The following is a 27,617-nucleotide window of genomic DNA, read 5'->3' as shown; positions in this document are numbered from 1 at the left end:
ATTTTGACAACTGCAATTATATCTGAAGTCGGAAGCCTGGAACAAATATCAGAGCGATCCTCCTCTGTGTCCAATATATAAATAAGGTAATTGCATTGTTTTATTTTTAAAATCTACATTTTGTATTTATGCTTTCAAATTTGAATCTTGTATTATTATTAATTGTTAATTATGACAAAAACAAATTAGGAGATTCAAGGAAGAGTCTCTCTCTCTGTCTGTCTGTCTCTCTTAAATGTATAAATGCAAATTAATGAGTTTACAGTATTCATATTACAAGAAAATTATTTAATTAATACACATATTTATTGACTTCCAAATCACATACTATCACTTCAAACATCATTTAGTTTGCAAATAAAATAGTTTAAATAGTGTACCCAACCCACCACGAATACAGTCGTGTCTAAAAATATTCCCATCTGTCCTTAGTATAATTGTAATTCCCTGGGTGTTGACCTGAGAGAAACGATTATCCACACATTGTTTTCAATATCAGCTCGTTGCACGCTGTCTGACACACATTACATATGACCCAACTGTTGCAAAGCCATGCTTTCTGAAATGACATGCTTGTGAATTTGTCAGATTTTTCCTTGGCTGAAGTTAAGCCAGTCCGACTTCCTGACACAGAGGTGCTTATTTCCATCACAGTCCAAAACAAATCTAGCACTCTTGCTCATAACATGATATTCTGTAGAGCTAAATATACTTCTTGTTTTTGTAGACAGCTACCCTCTGGCTTATACCTGGAGGGGAAAAGACTTGATTTATTAAGGAGTAGTCCTTAACCTGCACTACACAGAAGGTCTTCTAGTGATTGTCTTGCTTAGATCAAGGCTTTGTACCAGCAGATTCTGTAAACCCATTAGATTTAAGTGAGGTCTCTCCAGGTACTGTATGTTTTCATTATTGTCTCCTTATAGATATGCTAACCAGGTGAGCTTGTAGATCTCTCTGGGGAAATTAAAAAAACCTCTCCCCATTACCCCACCATTTTTATGGGTGTCACATTTGTAGACAGAAGTTCAAAGTTGCCAGGTTTGAATTGTGCTTAGTGTGTTGATCATTGTCTGTGATGAAGAACCGTCATTTTTTATCAGGATCGCCCCAATAAATGTAGATGTATTTGAAAGCAGGCATAGGAATGGCTGTTGTCTTCGGGACAGTTTATTGGCTTGAGAGTTGCAGCTATTTTATGATTAGTGGAAGAAAAACAAAACGCTAGTCTCTGAATAAGCAGAACACATGCACTAAACTGAACCCAGTATTTATTTATTTTTAATTATATCAACACCAGCTTAAAACTAGATATTGGTGTCTAATTTTCTTGATCATTCTTGTGCTGCTGTACTTCCCAGTTCTTTCGCTGTTGCACAAAATCCTCTTTTCACGATCTTCAAAACGTAATCATCACAGACAATATTATATACGTATGCCATGCAAATTCCTTTATTCCAAGATGAGTTCTCAGAGCTCAAGCGAAGCACTCAAGGAATATTTTATACATTCCCCGGGTCATTGAAGAGATGTATGTTCTCTGTTGTATTCATTTTTAGGTTCCATAGAAGAAGAAAGATGGAACTGTTCACCCGTATCAGAAAGAAGACCCCACCTCTATCCGCGCTCCTCTTTGTCACTCTGCTAGAGAACCTGTACTTCTCTCATGGTCTGCCTCCGACAGCCAGCCCTCTGTTTGACGGGCGTCCGTTTGTGGTCGTGTGGAACGCACCGACCCCTGCTTGTAAAGCAAACAAGATCACCTTAGATTTGGCAGCGTTCGCAGCTGTGACCACCCCAGGGGACGATCCAGGCCAGGACCTCACCCTTTTCTATCATAACAGACTGGGGCTATACCCATATGTCAATGAGGAAACCAAGCAAGAATTCTATGGGGGGATCCCTCAACAGGCCAACATGGCAGCTCACTTGAAACATGCCCAGGAGGACACAGCCCACTACATTCCCTCCGAAACGGCCACTGGTTTAGCTGTCATCGACTGGGAGTCGTGGAGACCACTGTGGCTCAGGAACTGGGGCTCGAAACAGATATATAAGACCCTGTCTGTCGCTTACGCCAAGAAACTGGACCCTTCCCTGTCAGAGCAGCAGGCGACAGAGGTAGCGAAGGCACAGTTTCAAGTGGCCGCGAAGGAGTTCATGGCGAAAACCCTGGAGCAGTGCAGCACACAGCGCCCCAAGCAGCTCTGGGGTTACTACCTGTTCCCCAACTGCTACAATTACGGCTACAATGACGCCAGCAAGGTGTACACAGGCGAATGCTCGGATCTGGTGAAAAGTCGGAATGACGAGTTGCTGTGGCTGTGGCAGGGCAGCAGCGCTCTCTACCCCTCCGTGTACCTGCCTGCCGCTCTCAAGGACACCGACAAGGCAGCCCTGTACGTCCGCAATCGGGTGCAGGAGGCCATGCGAGTGGCGGCGCTACCCAAACGCAGCTCCACCGCCCCCATTTACGCGTTCAATCGGCCGGTCTTCACCGACAAGAACAAAGAGTTTCTGGAAAAGGTGAGCTGCTGTAGGAGCTTTGAGGACCCAGCTGAGAAACGCTGAACCCAGTGGCAAACCCCCTGCTTCTTTACAATCAGTGTTGTTCTGTTTTCAGTCATGTTTTTATATATTTGATGTGTGTGTATTTATATTGCAGATCGATCTGGTTCACTCTATAGGAGAGAGCGCGGCAGTGGGGGCCTCGGGGGCCATTTTATGGGGGGCGAGTGCAGACTTTAATGACAAGGTATGGAGGAATACAATTACATTCACTACATTGAATTCAGGCCATTTAAATATCATGGAGATGCATACTGTTTCAATATAATGAAAAAGAAGAAACTGCTTAATAAAAAGCTACATGAAGATAAAACTGCTTCGATCTGAAAACAATTATAGACATGTTTACAAAACACACATGAGCAATTGATACTATGGAGCATTTACTCGCTTGACTGAGGGGGACGACAGCCCAAAAATAAATGAGCTGATAGTACTAAAGGTTTCAAGATCATTCTCACGATTTACCAATTTCAATCGTTCTTCCCATGAGTTTCCCCCAGCACATCATGAAACTGCAGTTGAAGAACGATTATGAAGGTGCCATCTTGGTGCTAAAAAGGATGGGGAGTTGACCACAAAATAATCAATTTATTCAATATATTCCCTGTGATATTAATACAAAAGTTTTAAGATAAATGGCAGTAAAAGTGCATGAGAACAAATTTTAAGTTAGTGATTGTTTTGGTTAGCCAGGACATGTGAAGAGTGGATTGGTACCGTATTTTGAACTGTATTTTTATATATATAGTGGATTTGGTACTGTATTATTAAAGTGAGGGAAGGGTGACTTACAAAATAAGAGCAATACAAAGTGCAATAATACAGTGCAGTTCAAGGCATAATAAATTTTACAAATTCAAATTTACACATGTGTATATGAGATATACAGTAAGCAATATATGAGGTCTTACATCCTAGATTGTAAAAGCTGATGGGTGACAAATTAAAGGAAAAACCAACATAAAGTGTCTTAGTAAGGTGTTGGGCACCACGAGCCCCAGAACAGCTTCAATGCTCTTGGCACAGATTTTACAAGTCTCTGGACTCTACTGGAGGGATGAACACGATATTCCCTCTTTTGGGGTTTTGATGATGGTGGTGGAGAGCGCTGTCTAACACGTCAGTCCAAAATCTCCCATAGATGTTCAACTGGGTTGAGATCTGGTGACTGCGAAGGCCATAGCATATGAGTCACATCATTTTCATACTCGTCACACCATTCAGTGACCCTCGTGCCCTGTGGATGTGCATTGTCATCCTGGAGAGACCACTCCCATCAGGATAGAAATGTGTCACCATAGGATAAAGGTGATCACTCAGAATAACTGTGTCATGATTTGCAGTGACCCTTCCCTCTAAGGGGACAAGAGGACCCAAACCATGCCAGGAAAATGTCCCCCCACAGCATAACAGAGCCTACAGACTGTAGGGGTCCAGCAGTCAGGCCTATACCGTTCTCTTGGTGTCCCACACATGCACTCGCCCACTTGTCGAGAATATGGTGAAGGATGACTTATCTGACTCATCTGAGGGGTTTATGCACTGCAACCCTACTATAATATCCTCTCTGTGTCGTTCTCAAGGGACTGTTCTTGCTGACACAGTCTGATCACGTCCTGCATTGACATTCTCAGCCACCTGGGAAAGAGCTGCTCTTCTGTTTTTTCTTACATATCATAGTAATGCACCAGCATCACGGTCACCTGAATGTATGCTTTCGACCACAATCCAGCCCTGTTTTCTGATGTCTTTCCCATAGATCTAAATGCAGATGTAACTTTAGTCACTCTTCCTATTGTAACAATCACCAGTTGAGCATCTTTGTAACTGAAGCTCCTGCCATTCGTGCCCCAATAATGACCCCTCTTTCAAAGTCACTGAGATCCTTTCCTCTTGCCATCTTGATCCAAAATCGAGGTCAACTGGGCCTGATCAGCATTTGTATACATACACAGAGCATGATAGGATGTTAATTGCTTAATCATCATTGTATCATGCAGTACACCTGTTTGGAGGCATCTGCATTCATTATGTTCCTCTACTCATTTATTCAGGTTTTTCCATTAATTTGTCACCTGTCTTTATGTAATAGGAATGCACCTGTGTTGGAATGAATGACTGACTGCTCTCTTTGCAGGCGTCATGCGAGGCTCTTTCTGCCTACCTGGAGAACACGCTGAGCCCCTACATCGCCAATGTTAGTGCAGCCGCCAAGCTCTGCAGCAGCATGCTCTGTCAGGACAACGGAAGATGTGTCAGGAAGAACTACGACAGCAGCGATTATCTGCAGCTCAATCCTGCCCACTTCCAAGTACAAAGGGGGCCACATGGGAAGTATCTTGCCACTGGATTGGCAAGCGCTGATGACCTGAGTCATTTTGCAAACAAATTCACTTGTCAGTGCTTTGAAGGAAAGAGCTGTCAGGCACGATTGCCAGACAACATTCCTCGAACTGAGATTGTGATAGAAGTTTAGTGGCGTATTATGAAGAAAGTAAATACATGAATAATAAATACAGTCTCTTCAGGAATTAACTCGACCAGCTCATTGACTTTGATTGCAACCAAATTTGCCGTAGCTGTTTGAAATGTAAATAATTGTGCACAGATCACTGAATGTATGTAGAAGAAATAAACTAAAGCTGTGAAGGAAATCTCGTTGTGTATCTCCGGGGAAAGTGCGATGTCCAGGCAGTATGACAAATGGTACGCTGCACACTGTCAGCACAGAACAAATTAACATAGCTCTTTAGCAGCATGCAAACTTGTTCCAGTGCTGTCCCAGATGGCCCTTAAAAACAGTTAACTACAGAGGTATGTCGCTGTTGCTCTAAGCTTCCAGTACAAAATTTAATCAAGGCATGTTCAAGTTCCCAGTTTTCAATTATTTATAGGCAGTCTTTCATTACCAGCATCTTATAGTGGAATCGAAGGGTTTTAAACTTAATTGATAATGAAGTACAGATTGGTTTAGTTGTATCCTAGGTCATCCTTTTTCATTCAAAGAAAAACAAAGACCTTGGAGTCTAACAAAAGAAACAAGTCCTCAAGAGCCAATAACTGATACTCTGTTACATCTGTGTCTTTTTCATCTGCGGTTTAGCGGGCAGTAAGAGCATGTGTATTGAATGTTGTCTCAGTCTTATTTGGGAACAGTGCTTGATGATGAACACTTTTAATACTGGGAGTTTCGCTTTTTCATTAAGAGCACAATGAGGGTGGGAGGCGGACTGACAGGTTTATATACATGATGACTTTGGTGGCTATTTCGGTTTCAGCTTTTCTTTTTACCCAGAACAGCTGTAACAAAGAATCAGAAACCTCAAAAGGTCCCTGTACTTTTAGTCCGAACAGCCAGGTCTTTCAGCAAGTGTTGACAGAGGGTGTGCCAACTGAAGAGGTAGGAGACAATGGAACGGCCATAATACGGACAGATTCTTTCTGGTTCACATCCATGGGCTCTTATGGGCTCAGCGTTTCGACGGCAGATCACAGAAAGCATGTAAAACATTGGTAAAACATTCTGGGAACAACACTTAAGCCTTTGTCCTTTCTCATCGAGCATCTTGCATATGTGGGAGTCCATTATGGTCTCCTGCTTGTCATTTGTAAGTCCCTTTGGTCCCAGCCCAAACTGATACATTTTTGGACATGTGAGCTTACCCTTGTTGGTACTGAAAGCAGACAAAGACACAGAGAGCCTTTTGAAAAAAATGCCAAAGAGGTGCCTCACCCAATTTGGTTGAAAACGAGCCTCCCCTAGCCTCTGTAACTATATTACAGAGATGATGCAATATCTTCCCCTGAAAAATAATCACAATCCATCAATCTACAGGTTTCTTTCTTTCTTGCAGCTGTGTGAGATCCTTATCTGCCTCCTTCACATCAATCACCTAACTGCATCTGGGCTCACTAAATTATTTACAGTGTAAATCACGCAGTCAAACAAGGGTATCCTCCCCATTTCCATCAATTCCTTTGCACTGCTTTTTCTACTGCTTATTCAGTAGTAAACAGTTTTTGCATCACAGCAAGACAAGGGCATTGAGTAATCAATAATTAAAAACAACATCCTTTAAAGCAATGGCAAAACATATATAATTACATTCCACATACAAATACTTTTTGCTTCCCACCCCAAGATTTTTTACCCTACTGTGGTTTTATATGCTGCAGTAACTGATAAAGTTTCTGCTCTTTCATCAGCATCTCTTCATCAACTCTTATTCACACTTCATTTCACATGTAAAAGATACAAACACACACACACATATATTTATGGCAAGTCAAGTTATCATTTAGAGATATCTTCAGTTGCATTTCAAGATATCTTTAAATCATCTATAGATATCTCTAAATACATTTGAGATATCTCATTTAACTCCATTTACAGATATCTAAAATTAATTTCAAGATATCTTTAAGAAATGTAAAGATATCTTTATTTAATTTCAGGATATCGCCTGTTAATTTCGAGATATCTGAAATTGTCTTTTTTGAGATATCTACAAATAATGTTAAGATATCTGTAAATGACTTCCTGTTTACATAGAAATTAATGAACGCGTGAACAGGAAGTGATAATCTCACGCTACATACAGGAAGTTATTTGCATATATATTGAAGTGTATTTAATACAGTATATCTTTAAATTAATTCCAGATATCTTATTTAAAAGAGCATTGGACGATATCTTCAAAACATTTCTGAAATTAATTTAGATATATCACTAATTCATTTCAAGATATCTTTACATATTTAACAATATCTAAAATAAATGTACAGATATCTTTACATATGCATAAATATTTAAAGATATCTTGAAATGCAATTTAAGATAGCTTTAAATGATAACTTGGCTTGCCATTCATATTCCTTTAATAAAGTCAGTTAGCGTGGATTCAGGTGTAACAGAACATGTCAGGTTTTTAGTATATGTAGTTTGCTGTTTACAATTTAGCTTATTGCTTGGTATTATGGTTTCTCAAAGAAAGGAAGGCTTGTCCAGGGAGTTATCTGACCGCAATTGTTTATATGGACTCTTTCTATATAAGGGCCACAGCAGACCTGGTGGCTTCCTTGATTTAAAGAGAGAATTGTTGCAGGACTTCATCGCCTGCACTACCTGCTGCCGAAGAAGCCAACTAAAGGTAAAACTAAAAAATGCTTTAAACTAGTAATTGTGTTGTACTGTAACTCAATCAAACTGCAGTGACCTGGATTTGATATATTATAGTATATTTTTTAGAGCTTTGTAAGAATGCACTATATAGGCTGCATGTAGCCCTGGATTCACAAGCTCTCTTGCGAAACACTTTTGTTTTCTGTTACTGTGTATTCAAGAAAAGGTTTTCCCATGAGAATGTGGATATTTATATTCAGTCATTCACTTCAACGTAAATTGCTATTGTTTTTTAGATGTTTATTATTTACACAAATAATAATAAAATATACTCAAGCTTAGCATTTATTTTAATTAAAAAGCAGGTTCTACATGAGAATTCAAATGTCTGTGGAAAATCTGTGCCGTTGAAGTTATATAGTGGTGTAAGTAATACGTCATTTTCTTCTCTTTGGTTCGTTTCAACCCGCATGACAGCACATCATGAAGACTCTGCTCAGCGCATCCTGCTGCATAACATTTACGACAATAACGAGTTTGATCAGCCAGAGAATTGTTTGCTTGCATCATCATCCCAGCACCAAAGCTCATCCTCTTTACAAAAATACCCCCTTTGCTTTTATATTCAATGCACCATCAGATCCCTGTTCAGAAAAGCATGACATTTCGTTAGACCTGAGTCAGTTTTCTGCCGTGAGTTCTCCTGCGGCCAGTGCTATAGACCAGCCTCTCACTCTGTTCTATAACAACAGGCTGGGTCTTTACCCCTTCGTAAATGAACAGACCGCCGAGCTCCACAATGGAGGCATCCCACAGGATGGCAACCTGCAGAGACACCTAGAACAGGCAGCGGAAGACATCAGCTTCCACATCTCCTCGGAGAAGGCCAATGGCTTGGCAGTGATCGACTGGGAAGATTGGAGACCAGTCTGGATGAGGAACTGGGCGAGGAAGATCATTTACCAGAAGCTTTCCTTGGATAGTGGCGAGTTTGAAAGAGCTGCGAGAGAATTCATGAGGGAGACGTTGAAACTGGGGAAGACGTTGAGGCCCAATCAGCGATGGGGCTTCTACTTGTTCCCAAACTGCTACAACCACAGGCACATACTCAACACGAACTACACGGGCCAATGCCCAGAGGCAGAGAGGGCACGCAATGATGGTCTCCACTGGCTCTGGGAAGAAAGCACAGCTCTGTATCCGTCCATCTATTTCCTGGAAGACTTGAAGGATTCGTGGAAGGCCGCACTGTTTGTTCGCCACCGTGTTCTTGAGGCCATGAGAGTGGCTCAGCGGCCAAGACGCTCTGAGCCCATCCCCGTGTACGTGTACAACCGCCCGGTCATCGTTGGTCACACCCAGCAATTCCTGAGCCAGGTGTGTACTGCAGACTGGGATACGAAACTTGTCCGTGTACGCACACCCAGACGCACCATGAGCACAAGGTGCGCCCAAAACAAGGGTACCCAATGCCATGACAACATGTCTTCAAGTTTGAAACCACGAAACAGTGACAACATGAGTCACTGAAATAGGATTCCCTATCCAAATTCATTCAATACGTATACAGAGGGATAAGGACTTACATACTTAGTAAGGATAAGGATTATGTCACATAGATTAATACATACATATAACTTACAAAATGAGCTTTTGCTTTTAAATATCTTGTGCACTTGAAAATAAATGTCAGGACCCTTGCACAAATACAATGTAGCTGAGATCGTGCAAATGTTTTAAGAGCTGTATTTAGTTTCTACATTGACAGAACGAATGTGTCTGTGGACAGATGGATCTTGTGCATGCGGTTGGGGAGAGCGCTGCTCTGGGCGCTGCAGGAATGGTGTTTTGGGGAGCTTCTGCTGACTTCAGTGATGAGGTAACTGTACTACCTGACACTACATATATCAGTGTAGACAGCAGATGTTGAGAAACCAAGAGTCAAGTCATGCATACAGCTGTAGTGGAAAATATACAAATTATTTGGCATGTCATTGAGTTAGATCAATAGTTTTCACTGAACCTGACACATTTATCAATTCTGTCTTTTCAGAGACTTTTGAATGCATGCTTGCACACAGAGAAAACTGCAGAGATTGCAATGAAGTAAAACCAGATAAGAAATGGGTGTGAAGACCCTCTAAATTCAATAGTTTAGGTTTCAGTTTAGGATTTGGGTCTCAGATTAGGGTTAACTGTATTGGGAGGAGATCACAGTTATCAATTGCCGAGTTTACATGTGTGTTTTGGCCTAACTTCAGCCAATATGCTCAATAAAATGATCCTCTCCCTCTCGGGTTTTACATGGTTTAAGTTTATTGCATTCGGGGTGAGCTGCTGTTTACCCAACGTTATGCAAATTAAGGCAAAATGAGTTAATTGATATATGAATTACTTACAGTTAATCGACAATATTGAGAGCATAATGATAATATAGGAAACCAAAATTATAAAAACAGCTTTCAGCATTGCAGTTAACCTGAAATACACCATTGACCTTGAAACATCCGTCACCAACTTGCTTTACCTAGAAACACAAAATAAACTGACCAGTTATCTCGCACTTTTATAAAACAGTCAGGGTATATACTATTAACTCAGTAGCATAAGTAACTACAAAGAAATGTATTTTTTTTAATGATTTGTGTTTGAACAGCTTTAAAATAATTTATAATACCATTCCTTGCATATTAAATTGTTTTTAAGGTATATTAATGCTTTGTTTGTTTATGCATCGTTTCTTTTCATTACAGGAGAAATGTTCAGCCATGGGTAAATATTTAGAAGAGATCCTGAATCCTTATCTGGCCAATGTCTCTGCTGCAACCCAGCTGTGCAGCTCCCAGCTGTGAGCGGACAAGGGCAGATGTGTCAGAAAGGACCCGCACTCCAGCCGCTACCTGCACTTAAACCCCACTAACTTCAACATGCAACAAAATGCGGACGGGAAACATGTTGCTGTTGGTTCACCATCTCACAGTGACCTGAAGGAAATAGCAGAACACTTCTCTTGCCATTGCTACGCTGGGATGAGCTGTGGAGACTCTTAATTGGAAAGCATCTGTGACCATAGTGCATCAGCAGACGTAGATAGATAGATAAATGATTGCATGCATTAAAAATAAATAATTGGTTGAGAAAAAATATATATACTTTATATAAAAAATCTACTTTTTATGAGACACTGTTGCATTAGTTGACTTGAATATAAAATCACATAAATATAAATACAGCTCTGGAAAAGATCAAGAGACCACTTAACATTGATTTCTGGAGTGGTCTCTTAATTTTTTCCAGAGCTGTTTATTTCACTAAATATATTTTATACATACTTCAAATACACTTATTCCATATGTTTGAACAGTAATGACTAATTTTGTGAAAGACATAATGCTGTATTTATATTCTGGGTGGGGTTTCATCTATTCTTTATTGTAATGTATCATTCAAATACACTCACCTAAAGGATTATTAGGAACACCATACTAATACTGTGTTTGACCCCCTTTCGCCTTCAGAACTGCCTTAATTCTACGTGGCATTGATTCAACAAGGTGCTGAAAGCATTCTTTAGAAATGTTCGCCCATATTGATAGGATAGCATCTTGCAGTTGATGGAGATTTGCGAGATGCACATCCAGGGCACGAAGCTCCCGTTCCACCACATCCCAAAGATGCTCTATTGGGTTGATATCTGGTGACTGTGGGGGCCAGTTTAGTACAGTGAACTCATTGTCATGTTCAAGAAACCAATTTGAAATGATTCGTCCTTTGTGACATGGTGCATTATCCTGCTGGAAGTAGCCATCAGAGGATGGGTACATGGTGGTCATAAAGGGATGGACATGGTCAGAAACAATGCTCAGGTAGGCCGTGGCATTTAAACGATGCCCAATTGGCACTAAGGGGCCTAAAGTGTGCCAAGAAAACATCCCCCACACCATTACACCACCACCACCAGCCTGCACAGTGGTAACAAGGCATGATGGATCCATGTTCTCATTCTGTTTACGCCAAATTCTGACTCTACCATCTGAATGTCTCAACAGAAATCGAGACTCATCAGACCAGGCAACATTTTTCCAGTCTTCAACTGTCCAATTTTGGTGAGCTTGTGCAAATTGTAGCCTCTTTTTCCTATTTGTAGTGGAGATGAGTGGTACCCGGTGGGGTCTTCTGCTGTTGTAGCCCATCCGCCTCAAGGTTGTACATGTTGTGGCTTCACAAATGCTTTGCTGCATACCTCGGTTGTAACGAGTGCTTATTTCAGTCAAAGTTGCTCTTCTATCAGCTTGAATCAGTCGGCCCATTCTCCTCTGACCTCTAGCATCAACAAGGCATTTTCGCCCACAGGACTGCCGCATACTGGATGTTTTTCCCTTTTCACACCATTCTTTGTAAACCCTAGAAATGGTTGTGCGTGAAAATCCCAGTAACTGAGCAGATTGTGAAATACTCAGACCGGCCCGTCTGGCACCAACAACCATGCCACGCTCAAAATTGCTTAAATCACCTTTCTTTCCCATTCAGACATTGAGTTTGGAGTTCAGGAGATTGTCTTGACCAGGACCACACCCCTAAATGCATTGAAGCAACTGCCATGTGATTGGTTGGTTAGATAATTGCATTAATGAGAAATTGAACAGGTGTTCCTAATAATCCTTTAGGTGAGTGTATAATGCTTTACATTCACCCTGGTTCATTTAATTGAAAACTACCATGTTTCAAACCAAAATGTTAGTAAACACAGTTGCAATGGGAAAAAGTTGCTGTTAATTGCGTATGATTGCTTCTAATTTCTTCACCAATCACTGGCCTGGTTCTTGCAGAGCAGATGTCGACATATATATAAACATTAATACACTGAAACGTTAAAATATGAAATGTCTTTCATAATATTGTATTTTTTTCATAATCGCAGTCTCTATATGTGTTGCTTTGTAGCTGTTTTAATAAATGATCTTAATCCTAAACGCACGCAGAAAAGAGTGCAGCCCACAGCGTGCCAAACACCCATAGCAGAAGTGACTTGGGAGAGCTTTCTTTTTGTTATACAAGACTATAATATCATTTTTTCTGTTCTTGGTTGCAGAACAATTGTTTTCACACTGTCTTTACTTGTTTCTGTAATGTTTTGCTACAAGCGTGCACCCAAGGCCTGCATCCAGTCACAGACGTTGCCGCCTTTTTGATGTGTCTAATAGGTTTTGTACAGGCGCCAAAGAAATATTTTATGCACATGTGGATGCACACACAGGTCTTTGAAATTCAACCCTGTCTATGATGCACATCTACCCCCAAGCTACATTCGCCTTTAACACAGTTCCATTTAGTTTTTTAAAAAGACAGGGTGAAGAAATACATTTTGACATTGCCCCAGAGGACACAGTGTTTATACTAATGACATTCATAAGTGTTTTGGGAGGAACATACCCACGCCCAAAATCCCCATCAGAATGAATAGATGCTACTCTGAAAGCCAGTTGCCTTTAGTGATATGTAGCCTGGGGGAATCAAATGTCAGTCAGGGAATCAACACCGACCTGCCCAGAGTCGTGTCTCCAGTGGGCCAGGTGTGTGCAAATGCACCCTACTCAAAACCCGGAGCTGTGCACGATTGTAGTCTCTGAAGGCCATGATTCAAGATCACTTGGGTGAAAAAATAAATATGTGTAGTTCATTATTTCAAAGGAGAAGTTTGTGCATGCTTCCCTCAGTCAGGTGAGGAACGTACTGCAAGTTAATTGTATGAATGCTTCAGGCATACAATGTCTTTTCTCTCTTTACTCCATAGAAGAGTGAGAATGAAGAGAACATGTTTTTCCAGCTGTTAGGAGACGCATAAGACTAAACCATTCATATCATTAACGTGCTGTACTTTGCCCACCTGGCTGAGGGAAGTATGCACAAATTTCTCCTTCGAAATAATGAAATAAATCAAGATGTGTCTGAACAGGAATGCGTTCATGCTTTAACCTACAGCACAGGCCGCAAGGAAACCGGCTAAAACTCGGAATATCTCATTGTTCAGGATGTCAAAATAAATGACGTGTAAGGACTAGCAAGAGACTGGAGTGCATGGAATACTCCAAAAGCCCGTTCCAAAGTGGGGAATCTTCAACAGGCATCGCTGGGAAGAGAAACACTTTTTTCTGTTGAGCTCGTGCTGAATAAAACAGTTGACGGTGAGTTGAAATATCCTGCTCCAACATTTATGCTCAGGTTGATAATATTTGAGATCTTTTATGCTGTAAATGATGTCTAGATGTTGAGGTATCAGCAAACCGTTATATCTTACACTGTAAAGTGCATTTGAAGGGAATTAGCTGAGATTCGCTGGGAGCAAGTGAGCTTTACGTGCAATGTTAAGTGAAGTTGCTGTTAAAAGAACAGATGCATCTCAGAGAGTAAACACCTTTATTCATTCTTAGGGGAAGATGTCTTTCTCTCTCCTCTCTCTCCTTCCCTGTCTCTATTTACATACATACTGATACATTTGTAGAAAGGTATTTGCTTGGTGCTTTGTCACTTGTGTTTGAAGCTCGATCTGAAGAGGTTAATAAATGTCTCTTAATCAGGGTCACGCCAACAAAGCATGCCACTTGTTTCATAAACACAGCACAATGTTGACACATCCACACCAACCTGGATCCGGGCAGCAGCCTGGCACTTTCTGAGGATCAGGGAGAGCTGTTTCTACAGTATCGCAACACACACACAGTTACTCCTGTGACGAGACAGGATTTTGGTTTGTGAATAATAAATAGTACATGTGGGACTGACACATCGGTAATAATAATAATAATGATGATAAAAAGCAAAGGCGTCCATTTCCTTAATTATCTGACCTACCAAAGCACAATTATTTTCAATGTGGTTTTGTATTTAAATAATGTTTTGTACCATATCTATCTGATTTAAAGCTTATCAATAATTATATCAGTAAATATATATGTCACAAATAACTTTGAAGTGAATGACATTATGTTTTAAAAACAAAACTTCTGTGTCAGGTTGAAGTAGGTCTTTATCCCTACATCTGATTTTATTTTATTCTGATCCACTTACATTTTACTTGAGAAAAAAATATATTTACATATTAATAAACAATTGGTGCTAAATCCCATTTCCTGATCGTGCAACAATCAAGGAACTTTGATTTCCGACCCTTCATCTCAAGCGGAACGGGGCCGGATTGCAGAGCACAATTCTCCCTGTGAATCAGTTACAGCATATTTCTGAGAGCGTGTGAGTGGGGGTGTGGGGGTGGGTGGTTGTTCTTTTAAGTGCCACACCGAGCAAACCTCACTGTCTCCTATGACACATGAAGACACGGGGGGAAGCAGAGCAGGTAAGGAAAGCATTAAATGAGGTGTATGTACTTTTCCTACATTCACAATTAATTAAGTGGAATATTTAAGTTTGGTCTTCGGAGCCAAGTAGCTTTGTAGCTTTTTAACACTACCTTAATAAAGCAGCCTCTTTACTCCACTCTGATGTGTAACTTATTAGTAAACCACACAGCTTTCATACCGGAAAACGATACTCTTGTTTCTTGGAGGATGCCGAACTGATCAGGGTTTGGAAGAGAAAACAGAACTGTCTGTGTTTTGGGAACTTAATCCATTTATGAAAGGAGTTTCAGGTAACTGTAATTTGATCTTGAGGTATAACTGGAGGAAAAAACTGGACTCTGAGAGCCTTTTGTTTGAGGCATTTCTCAGTGTGGGAACTCCATTGACACCATTCAAGTCCATTGGGCTATTGATTAAGCTAAGTCACAGCCCACTCTGTGTACTCGAATATCATTGTGTTTGTCTTCATCATGGCTGGCTGGATTTTCTCGCCATTATGCTAACTTTCAATACTCTTCCACTCTCAGTATTATGGTTTATCATATATTTAATGCGATAATAAATGTATTATTTATATTGCATGAACTTTAATGAAGTTTCAGAATAGGCAAGAAGACACTGACTATTTTCTGCATACATACTTAATAACAAAGTGAGTTTCTGGAGTCTTTTGTTTCCATTAATCAAATTCTTCTACCTGTAGAACATTATTTAATACACACACTGCTCACACCTCACCGTAAAACAAAGGCTTAATTCATATTTAAGTATATATCTGTAATCAATACTGGCACTGCTGAGAGATGGTTTAATTCTTCGTCGGTTGTACGGAGATAATTTCAACCACCAACTATTTTGCTTCCAAAAAACACACACATACATATACAAAAATATATTATGTTACTTCAGTTTAGATGGCAGAATTTTAAAACAAAATAAGTGACGTCAGGATGCTTTCTGTATTGAAACCGTTGCCCAGGTAATAAAAACAACAGAAAACAAAAGCAAACAACATTTGAAAGGTAAGCAGGTCGGTTTTAAATATAATAGTTCTTGAGTGTGGTCTAGTCACACCACATTGTTGATATTTATATCAGTATGATACGATGTGCATCAAATGACAGACATTTAACAGTCCAAATTCAAATACACAATGGAGTACTTTAAACGTTATATTACATCTGTGGTCTATAAAGTCATACCAAATAGAAATATTGTTCCCGACATTTTAGTTCTTAAAGTTGCTGTTCTGCTTAATTCCAGCTTTGAAATGGGGATGAGAACATGTAAGTGTTGGTATCTATTTATTTTTAAGAGACTGATTACAGGACTCCTTGTGTGCATCTTATGATGACCCCTTATGCTCACCTAGACTTGGAAACCCTGTGTTTCAGGATCTTGCTGTGCAGTTTAGTGCTGTGCAGTGTGCAAGCTGTGTCACTTGTATGGAGCTGTGTTGATTTGGTTTTAGGTGTGTTCCTGTGACAGCAGTTCGAATACAAGGTGTGACCACCTTGACCACCTGATGTTTTGCATATTATGAAAGCTTTATTTATCTTGACCTCTTCCAGCCGTACCAGTGTATTCGGCCTGAAATGGACTTACTCTTCCCCTTGAGACGGTTCCTGGCTGCAGCTCCTCGGAGTTCAACCTGCTGCCTTATTCTCTTAACCCTGTTCAACGCTTGCCATGCTCTGCTCCACACCGCACCCCCGTTAGGAGTCAACTTACCTTTCCAATTCATGTGGAACGCACCCACAGAACTGTGCCGCAGCAGATTTGGCCTCCGCCTGCCCCTGGAGCACTTCCAGTTCGTGAGCAGCACACTGAAGGCTTCCACCAACCAGAGCATCACCCTGTTCTACATCGACAGATTCGGCGTCTTCCCCTACATGGACAAAGACACAGGGAAGTCCTACAACGGAGGCATCCCTCAGCTGATTGACTTCAAAGAGCATCTGAGACTGGCCAAGTTGAACATCAGCTTCTACATCCCCTCTGACCATCCGGGCTTCACTGTCCTTGACTTCGAAGAGTGGAGGCCGCAGTGGGCAAGGAACTGGGGCAGCAAGAGCATCTACAAGAGGCACTCCATCGACCTGGTGATCCAGAGCGACCTCAGCTTGAACTTGGTCAAGGCGGAGGAGAAAGCCAAGAAAGACTTCGAGGAGGCAGCCAAGGCTTACTTCAGGGAATCTCTGAAGCTCGGCAAGTCACTGAAGCCCAATCGCCTGTGGGGCTACTACCTGTTCCCGGACTGCTACAACTATGAGTACAGAGACGTCCTGTGGAACTACACAGGAAGGTGCCCCAAGATCGAGCAGGACAGGAACAACCAGCTTCTGTGGCTGTGGCAGGAGTCGGAGGCACTGTACCCCTCGATATATCTGGAGTTGATACTGAAGGACTCCCCGAAAGCTACCATGTATGTCCGTCACCGCATCCAAGAATCCATGAGGGTCTCCATGCTCCCCAATAAAAATTACTCTATCCCCATCTACGCTTATATCCGTCCCGTGTACAAAGACACCCTTTCAGTTTACTTGTCTGAGGTAAGTTGCTGCTCATGGCAATTCCTGAATAGACGCTTGACTAGAAGTCCCTGGGGAATGTTTTTTCATGGAGCTGACACTGGGACTGCCAATTTCACACACCTCCCCATAACACAAACACCCTTCCTTTCACATGTGACCCATTTACAACCCACTCACCACACCACACAATACTGCAGGTCCTGGATTTGTGTTGTTTTCATCCTGTGCAATATCCGTTTGGAGAACTCCCTTCCTCCTTCTGTTACCAGCTTCTGTTGAAGCAATACAAAACACCCCCATCTAGTGGTCAATGTATATGTATATCTATAGTGTATACTGTACTGTACTATGACCAAAACCCTCTACAGTAAATTAGTCTTGAATCCAATTGTTTTCTAATATCGCATAGGACATATTTTGTATTATTATGGATAAGCAAAATAGACTGCTTTTCAAATTGATCTGATTAGACATTAAAACCAGTAGTCTCTTTAAGTGTGATCTTAAATACATGTGTAAATATGTTAACATTAAGCACAAAGGTTTAGTTTCCTTGTATTATCATGAAAAAAAAACACGTTAGCACAACAATGCATATACAGGTAAGTAAATAAAGGCAACAGGAAATCAACAGCAGGCAGCTGTTCACCTAAAGTAAATACAAATATCTGTACTAGGAAAATATTTCTTCCTGGAATCATGCAAATCCTGGCTTCATTTCACCCCCAGACTGTGCCGCTCATTGTCTGACCAGCCTGTTTCCTTTCTCCTCTCCTATCCCTGCCCTTGGGGCCCGATGAAACAACACAAAACAGAGCACTGTGCACAAATGAGCTGCAGAAAAAAAACTTAAATATTTAATAACTTTAGTACTCTATTAAGTACAGCAGCTTTTCTCTTACCTGGCATCAGTGACTTTGGTGCATTGTGGTACTTTGGGTGACACCTGTAAACTCAAAGGACACTTGAGCTGTTTATTTGAATCGAGTGAGTTATAAAGATGACGATGCATACCCAGTGCCCATCACATTTACCAGCCTGTGGTAACACACACAACATATGAGCAGACATGCATGTGCTAATCTGTGGCAGAAATAGGGTGACCATGTATTTTACATGCTGGCAGCATATTTGTATACCAACGATATGCAGCAGTTATGACGGTTTGCTGGGAAAACCTTGTTTCCAACCTCTGTGACAAATTTGAATGTGGACTTCAGACAACAGCATTGTGTGCGTTGATTCATTAATGCAATTTCTTCTTCCAAGTGGAGGAACAAATGTGTGCCACCATGAAGGGCAACATAGACCAAGAGAGGTGTCACAACTGCTGCAGAAAATCCTGTATATTAAAGACAAGGAGCAGTCAACTCTGCACCTCAGAGAAGACCAGCTCCAGGCCTCCAGAAATGTGTTAATTCACTAGCTTGCAGTTCAGTTCATTTTTAGCATATAGAATGCAATAGACTGGATAGGATCCTTGGATCACTTCATTATTAAAGGACAGCAAACAAGCACGACGGGTCGAAGAGACTCCTCTCGTTTGTACACTTTCTTATGTTCTTATGTTCTTAATTCTTGCAGGCGTTCATAGCCATCAACCATGGGCTCCAGCTGCCCCTATTTCTGACCCACAGCCAATGATTATTAACTGCACCGCTTCTGTTTCTACTTGTTACCTTGATTCTAGTCAAAACATGCGAGTCTCCAAGTAGCTTTTGTTTTGGGAACATCTTGCACTTACTGCCCGTGGCCTTACAGGTGTTGCCCATCCTCAGACACGAAATAGACACACTCAGCAAATATGATGGAAACACCATCAGGATTCTGTGTAAAGTTTATTCCTACAACCTTAACTATTTCTCAGCAACTGCCACATTATAAACCTCCTATACTGTAAAGGAGTCCAGGCCAATCCCTCAGCAGCTTGAAACGGTATGTATCAAAGCATGAAACACTAGACCTCTTTGTCAGTATTCCCTGCCTCATGCTGCACATTTCTATCGCTCTTGCTCTAGTATGACCTGGTGAACACCATCGGAGAAGCCGCCGCCTTGGGCTCCGCAGGTGCGATCGCCTGGGGGGACCTGAACGTGTCAGTGAGTGCGGTAGGTGTGCCTTCATATCGCAGATTGTTTGCCAAACGTGTTAATGTTTGATCTGTAAAATCATGTATCTATATATATATTACGTGAGTTTGGAGATGGGAATGGTAATATAAACACCAAGGTACTTATTGTATATTGGTAATGATTATATTTATATACATAGTTTGAAGTTAATGGGCTTCAGTCAATCAGAGTTTTCAGTTTTTACACAAACAGAAAGTCACATTCTGTATTAGCCTTTAAGACTCTCTGAATATATATATCATCATCATCATCAGCCCGTATCGATCCACTGCTGGATGAAGGCTCCCCAAGATGTTTCCACTTGCTTCGACCTACAGCTTCTCTTTTCCACGTCACGCCTGTAAAGCTCATGATTTTATCTGCTCATCTTTTATGTGGTCACCTTCTATATATATTTATAGACTTGCTTTTTTTGCAGAAGGAGCAGGAATAGACATGTTCAAACTGCCGCATGTTGTGGCCTGAGAGCAGTTCGCTGGAAGGCTGGAGTTTGGGTCTCTTTATTTGGCAGGATAGGACTGAGACTAGAAATCTACACAGCGAGTGAAGAGTGACTGCATACGAGCCTGGATGTGTCTGTTGCTTCTGCTCTCTGACATTCCTTGTGTTCATTTTGTTGTGTGTCTCTCACCTTCAGTTCTCCTGCAGCGCTGCGAAACAATACCTAGTCAACACCATGAACCCGTACATGCTCAACGTGTCCACGGCCGCCCGGTTCTGCAGCACGGCCCTGTGTGGGGACAATGGGAGATGCTTGAGGAAGAACTGGAACTCCAGTGATTACCTGCACCTGGATCCCAGCAGACACAGCATCGAGAGATACAACGATGGGTCGCTCTCGGTGAAGGGCCAGTTGTCCCAGGAGGATATCGACTGGTTTGAAGACCGGTTCACCTGCATGTGTTACACGGAGGAGCCCTGCGAGTCGACACTGGTTTTGAACACCATTCCAGAGAGACTCTACAACCGAGGTGTTGTCTTTGCACCATCAGTAGAGATTCTTACTTTCCTTCTCTGTGTGGTCCTCCTTGGTCATTATAGGTCTTGATTTATTTAATGTGTTGATCTGCCAGGGAGGGATATCCAGGGGGAAACAATATCCAATACTATTGTGTGCCTTTAAAACATTGTCAAATGAATGTATGTTTAGTAAAACAAGCTAAACTACAAACTCTGCCATGGAAGCAAATGTGTGGTGACCTGAATACAATCCAACATTCAAGGTTAACGCAGTTACATCCACATATACATACAGATATAGTGATAGATTTTGCTAGGAGGTCAAGATTTGTTTATTTGTATTATGATTAAATATTTTGTACTGTTTTTGTACCGCTTCTATGATTGTATACATTCATTTTAATACATCATGTCTTAGACATGATTGTCTTAAACAGTCTTAAAACTGTCTTAAACGGGAATTTAATTAATAGAAACAAATGTGCTTATAATAATTAGTGTGCAGCAAACTTATTGATAAAGCTAGAAGAAATGTATGCAAGCTAGCTGCCTAAGAACAATGTGATATAGTTTCCTTCATTATTCTTATAAGTAGTCTCAACAGTATTACATAATAACGGAGGCCTGGGAATTGAACTAATAGGATCTGATGCACATAATACTGTTTGTACACAGAGCACTGTTGAAATGCATTGCTCTCATTCAACAGAACGGCCTTTAAGAGGTATAAGGAGAGCATTCCTGCGCGGCTTAAAGCCCTTTAAAGTATTAGGACAGACGACTGCCAACAGATTCCATTAGCCACCCTTCTTAGTAACAGCGAGTGCCCTTCACATGACCTCCCTGCATCCAGGGTTTTAATCTTTGGGGATGCGAACCTAATCACGTGTAAAGGGGGGGAGAGGTTCCAGGCAGGAGTTTACAAACACCAGCAACACATCGTCTGACGCGGAGTAACGGCTCACAGAGAAAAAACGACAAACAATCATTAACTCTCCTGCTGTAAGGGAAGGGAGCAGAGTTTGTGTCTGGCTCAGGTCCTCAGTGGTTGTGGGAACCAGGTAACAAAGATTGGTACATATAGAGTGTGTGGAATTGCAGGTGCCAGGAATTGCAGTGTGCTTTTTTGCTAATTGCTTGTGTAGTGTGAGTGTAGTGTGGGTGTGCATGGCTAGTGGCTGTATTCTTTTGGCTAGCTAAAAGGAAGATGCAAGCGCCATTAAAAACAAACTCTCTGAAACACGTCCTGCAAACTCAGACACCTACAGGAAGCACAGGACATTCTTCTCTCTCTCTCTCTCTCTCTCTCTCTCTCTCTCTCTAAAAATAACAATACAGGCATCAACAAACCGATACAGACAATTTGTACTTTACAAAGATTTTAATTTTAATTGGAAACTGTTAACATAAGAAAAAAAAAACTTTGGTTAATAAATGAGAACTCTTTGTAATTAATAGCATTATTTGTAACAATAAATAGAATATGTAGTGCCATACGACTTATTGCTTTTTATTGTTGTTATTTACATTTACTGTCTCATGTGGAATACAAAACATTATTATTATTTTTATTTTAAATATTTTTTCTACTAATATCTTCCTTTGGTTTACCCATACACCAACACACAATCAAGATATGCTCAAAGTACCTCTGGGCGTTTAGGTTTGTTTTCAAAGCCGATTAAGTGCTTAATTAATGTAGTTTTGGAGAATCTTAAGTGGTATCATTGTCTAGTAAATGCCTGTTGTTATCCAAACCTTTGAAAGAAGTTTGGACATTAGACCACGGTGCAAAGTCATGCTTTTTTATGCAAAATTAAATAAAGTCAAAAATTAAAACTGCATTGTTATATTCATTTGAAAGGGGGGACGAAATCTGCATCATATTAAAATGTATTAAAAATAAAAGCACACTGGAAAAGAACAATGTCATGCATGCACACAATAGTGCTCACATGCACTGCAAGTACGCATTGTGTACTTTGGCTTCTACTTCAGCATGCAAAGGTTGCGTCACTTTGGAAGACTTGTCAACATCTGTCCAGTGAGTCAATGTTTATTTGTATTTCCATTCTCCGGCACAAGAGGCCTTTTATTGATTCAGTTTATGATGCTTTCCAGCTGCCTTCACTTCCCTCTGCAATATATTTTAACCGGAATCCGATCAGCTGATGCCAAAGGTCAGTTAGGAGCTGCGTTGGGGAGACTGCGTCCTTTGAGTCGCTGTCATGGCTGCTCTGATAAGCTTGTGACGTATCGGTATTGTTTCAGTCAGCAGATGGACTGGAGATTTTGAAGCAGTTTCCTTCAGATATCATGCCCCACAAGTTAAATATATCCACATCATCAAGGAACCAGCACAACGCTCAACAGTAACCACAACAATAACCATTCGTTGCAGGCATTTGGCCTTTGTGTTGATGTCAACTTTGGTTCTGACATACCACAACGTAGGATGTTGTCCTAGGACTTACTAGCTCTCATTTCAGATCCGTCTCTTTGGAAATCTTTGTTCTGCTACAAAGTGAAATTTCGTTTGCTGCTGAATAATTGACTGGTTCCTCAAGGTTTTAATTTTGGACCTTTGAACCAGTTTGTGTATTGTGTTAACATGCACATTGCTTGATCTATCATATTAAATGGTACTTCATCTTTATTTCTCAGTACAGTAACTGATCTGGCACTGCTATGGATGCCAAGTATCTTTACATAACTTCCAGCTTCTTTGTTTACTTTATATCTTTATTTTCTAGCCTTGAACTACAACTTTCTGCCAATAAATACATAAATAAATAAATAATAATTTTCAGTCTGCCTGATTAATCTTGTTATACACAATCTCTTATACACTCTATGGACATTTGTCACTGTTTAAATGGCAATTACTAACAGAAAATGCCTTTGTAAATATAGGATATTAGTTTTAAATGGTTGAAATCAATATTTAAGGTGAAGTGTTAACTTTTTCTTCCAGTTAGTTTGCATAGTTTCTGTAGGAAACTGAATACTTTTGTCTTTGACTGCAAATTACCTCCCTGCTGTTTGCATCCATTGCCCTGCCCTGCAAAACATGCAAAACTGCATCTGGCCTTACATGAAGTAACACACACAAAAGCAAAACTGTACAAACAGCAGATTAATAAGCTTTGTCTTTCATTTTGAACATGCAAATTAAACTGAGCTCTGTTGTTTAAAAGAGAGAGTGGTTCAACAATGAAATCCTGAAAATCAAATTTGATCTCATACGCTTTGAGGAGGTTTTGAGGTTTCTGAACACATAAAGTACTGTTAAAAGTCAATGAAATATTTGTACTAATTTTGAGATTCAGTCTTATAAAAGCCCAGTTTAAAAATGCCTTAAAAGGGTTTTTCTAATCAAGAAAGTAAATATAGCACAATGCATGCAGTATATTTGGATATGAAATTAAAGCCTGTAGGGATATAATTATTTTGAGAAATTGGAAGCATACCGAACAGATATCAATTGGCGTTGGTAAATTCAGTTGCAATCATCAATGCTATACTGATACCAAACCAAAATAAATCAGTAGTGGATTTGTGTTTGTTTGTTTTCCCAAACTAATAATAGTTTGAGCCATTCTCACTGTTACAAAAATGTGTGCTTTTCTTCTGCTATGCTACTTTCATTTTTGGAAAGCATTTGAAGGCATTGGTGTCACTCAAACAGTACAAACAAGTAGTTATACAAAAAATGGATAAAAAAATAAAAGATAAAAATAGACTGCCAGGAAAAATGTTAAAACAGTTACCATCAGAATCAGTCAGAAAATTGGCTGATGTATAGCAAGTCTGCACAGTGCAAAACGCTTCGATGCACAATATATATATATATATATATATATATATATATATATATATTTTGGTCCTGTATTTAAATACAAAATAATAATAATAACCTTCCAAGATCTAATCCAACGCCTTTAATGTCTTCTTTTTTCATCAGATGGAACAGAGTACTTGCAGAGATCACTGTAAGAATGATGTCCGTTCCTTTTTTTCAAGAGAATTGTTATCTGCCAGAGGTTGCCCTAAAGCACTAAATCTCTCAGGCCCTAATCTGTGTGGTTAACTTCACAGATTCATACCGTTACATCGACTTTATAACCACAGTAAAACAGCTACAAAGTCTGACAAAGTCTCTACCTATGCATCTGTAAATTCTCAATCTGACTGTTGGTATCCCACCATCAACCTCTAGCTAGAGATGACAATATTGTGCAAATCCCCAGAACACACATTAAACTGCATTTTAACCATCGGCACAGATGTCATGGCCATTTCAAAATCCCACTATTTCTGACATACAAGGATAAACATAGACTTGGCCTAATTTAGGACTGCAAAACTCTGGGCTGTTTTTATGTTTTCATTATGGCTGATTTCTAAAGATTACCTTAAAATCCCTCCACCCATTTGAAAGGAGGATTGCCAGGGATTGATTTTTTGTTCTCTCTCTCTCTCTCCTGTTGTTATTCTGATATGTTTAGTAGCGCTGGGGAAACATGATCAGGAATCTGAGTGGAGTGCATTCCTAGAAGGAAGAGTAATTCTGCACAGTACCTTTGGATGTTGGCTTTGAAATACTATATCATATGAAGTACCATTCAATTATATTGTGTATATTATTCTGTTTACATGCCTGTCCTTAGGGGGATCTGCAGTAAGCAACAAATTTGAATAAATTAGTGTTTTAACACATTATTTATCTATACAAGATGTGCACACGTTTGTTTTGTTAAAATTAATATTAAAATCGTCTGTCTTCCTTGTGTGTTTGTATTTAATTAATATGATTACACAAGTAAACAAAAGCATAGTTTATATTACCGTGCAAAATAGAAGCAACTGCAGTTTGTCTCGAAATGTTATCCTATCCTACGTTTTGTCACCAATTCCATCAACATAAACATTGTATACATCGAAATCTCAGGTGCCAATTAAAGGTAATCACGTCGATTTAATTCAAACGGCGTCGTGTGATCTGACACTTCTCTCCTGCGGTCTCTGCACAATGGATCACTTTTTGCATGCATTCAAAATAATGTGCCACATAAGGCTGCATCAACAGCTACCGTCATTTCTCTGAGGAAATAAGATTTTAAAAGAGGTGCTCCCTGCTGTGATGGAAGTCCTTACACAATGCCCGCGTTATTGGGCCGCATGCCCCGCACACTGCCGCCCATTGCTCACGGCGCCCCGGCCGGGCTGGCCCTGGGCGCACTGCACCCGCAGGAGCACGTTGGACAGCACGTCCTGGTACAGACTCAGGCAGATCCAGCCGGGCAGGTAGAGCAGCGTGACCAGCCCCTGGAAATTCAGGGGGTAGTGCGAGTAGTCCCAGGAGCAGGCGTTGTACTGCCGCAGGATCAGTCCCCAGCACAGCTCCCAGGAGTAGATGAAGCAGATATAGATGGGCAGCCGCTTCATTGTACCCCAGCCCCGGCGGTAGTGCAGGTGGACGTAGAGCTTCTCCACCACGAAGCTGCAGCTGCCGTACATGAAGAAGGACCAGAGCGACGTGTGGCCCGTCAAGGTCCGGTCGGACTTCTCCACCAGGTTGAAGAGGGACGTGAAGATGACCTCGTCCAGAAAGCCGTGCATGCCGAAGAACAGGAAGCGCACCGCGCCGGGCAGCCCTTGCACGGTCCCCCCGGCGGCCGGCGTCTCGGAGGCCCGGTACTGCAGGCGCAGGAAGCCGCCGAGGAACACCTGGGAGTAGAAGAGGGCGACGAGGTACTGGAAAGCCAGATGCACGGCCGAGACACCCCGGACGTGATTGATGTCGGCCATGGTGTTGCCCAGCAGCACCTGCAGCGCGACGTACACGCACGGGTAGAGGATGTAGCTGAACACGGCCGGGCGCCCCAGGAAGCGGCTCTTGCGCAGGTACAGCCGCTCCAGGGCGAAGTGGGTGGCCGAGTGCGCCAGGCACAGGTAGGGTGAGGAGAAGCCCAGCATTTTGAAGTCGCCGGTCCGGGCGAAGGTGTCCGCCGAGGAGATGAGGATGTCCAGCGTGATGCCGTGCATGCCGTAGAAATAGAGGCGCATCCACGCCGGCAGGCTGTGCATTGATTTCCCTGCGCTTTCAGGACTGGACAGATCCCTCGGCCGGGGCTGCTGGGGCGGGCCGGGGCTCGGGCTCGGGCTGGGGCGCATCCGCGGACTCTCTCGCCGGCGGCCCGTCCACATGATCACCCTCATGTGCGGGGCTTTCCTCCTGCGACACGGGGGCGGGAGGTCGGTCTGTCCGGCTGCTCGCTTCGGTCACAGCGCCATGTACCCCCGCTGAGCACCGCGGCCGGCTGTAATATTTGAACTCCACCACCTGACAGCGTCTCTAATCTGCATTACTGGAGCCGGGAGGAGACGTCACGTCTGGTGGAAAAAAAGGACGTCCTCGATTATGACGTACCTCAACTCTTATCTGGTGCACGCTATCTCACAGCTGGTAGAACTTTGTATTCTGTGTGACGTAACGGACATAGCATTAAAAAGCATGAGCACAACACCATTAGTGTCGGATAATAAACAGTATATCGCTTTTTTCAGCTGTGATTGTTTTTTTTTTAACGGAATAGATGGCATTTGCTTTTATTTCAGCGCTTCAGTAAAAGGACACTGTATCCAACCACGACACACTACAGAGCTTTTCTGCTTTTGTGAGAAGGAACCCAGAGTAATTTATGCTTCCCACCACGCATGCGCGGTGATGCTGAGCACTCTGCATTCAACCCTCATGAGTAGCGATTGCTTAGTTACAGCTCAGTGTTGTGAGATTGCATCTGAAAGAACCAGCGTTTATCAAAGTACTCCAGCAAATTAGTATTGGCTCAGTTGTGTGTTTTCCCCAGTTCTCACACAGTTCTGTTTCTATGATATGTGCTCAGTTCCGAGTACCAGTACTGATACATTTGCTGTTAAT

At 41.4% G+C, this 27,617-nt stretch overlaps 4 protein-coding genes across 5 annotated transcripts; 3 read left to right on the top strand and 1 right to left on the bottom strand.

Moving 5' to 3' along the window:
- Positions 1–1,578: 1,578 nt before the first annotated feature.
- LOC136711063 (hyaluronidase-5-like) lies at positions 1,579–5,047 on the top strand. The gene is made up of 3 exons (XM_066687035.1): positions 1,579–2,526; positions 2,666–2,755; positions 4,709–5,047. Exons 1-3 carry the CDS (start codon positions 1,579–1,581, stop codon positions 5,045–5,047), a joined length of 1,377 nt encoding a protein of 458 aa, XP_066543132.1.
- Positions 5,048–7,668: 2,621 nt separating this feature from the next.
- LOC136711062 (hyaluronidase PH-20-like) lies at positions 7,669–10,603 on the top strand. The gene is made up of 3 exons (XM_066687034.1): positions 7,669–7,721; positions 8,171–9,138; positions 10,525–10,603. Exons 2-3 carry the CDS (start codon positions 8,177–8,179, stop codon positions 10,601–10,603), a joined length of 1,041 nt encoding a protein of 346 aa, XP_066543131.1. The 5' UTR covers positions 7,669–7,721; positions 8,171–8,176.
- Positions 10,604–13,396: 2,793 nt separating this feature from the next.
- LOC136771467 (hyaluronidase PH-20) lies at positions 13,397–22,516 on the top strand. Of its 2 annotated transcripts, none has more exons than XM_066723800.1 (4): positions 13,397–13,878; positions 16,620–17,600; positions 19,601–19,690; positions 20,352–22,516. In XM_066723800.1, the coding sequence occupies exons 2-4, from the start codon at positions 16,644–16,646 to the stop codon at positions 20,760–20,762; spliced, it is 1,458 nt and encodes a 485-aa protein (XP_066579897.1). In that variant the 5' UTR covers positions 13,397–13,878; positions 16,620–16,643; the 3' UTR covers positions 20,763–22,516. The 2 variants fall into 2 exon arrangements, with proteins under 2 accessions (XP_066579897.1, XP_066579896.1); XM_066723799.1 differs by lacking the exon at positions 13,397–13,878 and adding an exon at positions 14,990–15,044.
- A 459-nt stretch (positions 22,517–22,975) lies between these two features.
- tmem229a (transmembrane protein 229A) lies at positions 22,976–27,348 on the bottom strand. The gene has a single exon (XM_066723801.1). It carries the CDS (start codon positions 26,894–26,896, stop codon positions 25,844–25,846), a length of 1,053 nt encoding a protein of 350 aa, XP_066579898.1. The 5' UTR covers positions 26,897–27,348; the 3' UTR covers positions 22,976–25,843.
- Positions 27,349–27,617: the final 269 nt, after the last annotated feature.

The sequence above is a fragment of the Amia ocellicauda genome, chromosome 15 (genome assembly GCF_036373705.1).
Source record: "Amia ocellicauda isolate fAmiCal2 chromosome 15, fAmiCal2.hap1, whole genome shotgun sequence".
Classification (NCBI taxonomy): Eukaryota; Metazoa; Chordata; class Actinopteri; order Amiiformes; family Amiidae; genus Amia; species Amia ocellicauda.
The sequence above is the reverse complement of the archived record's forward strand: the minus strand, read 5'-3'. Positions and strand labels throughout refer to the sequence as shown.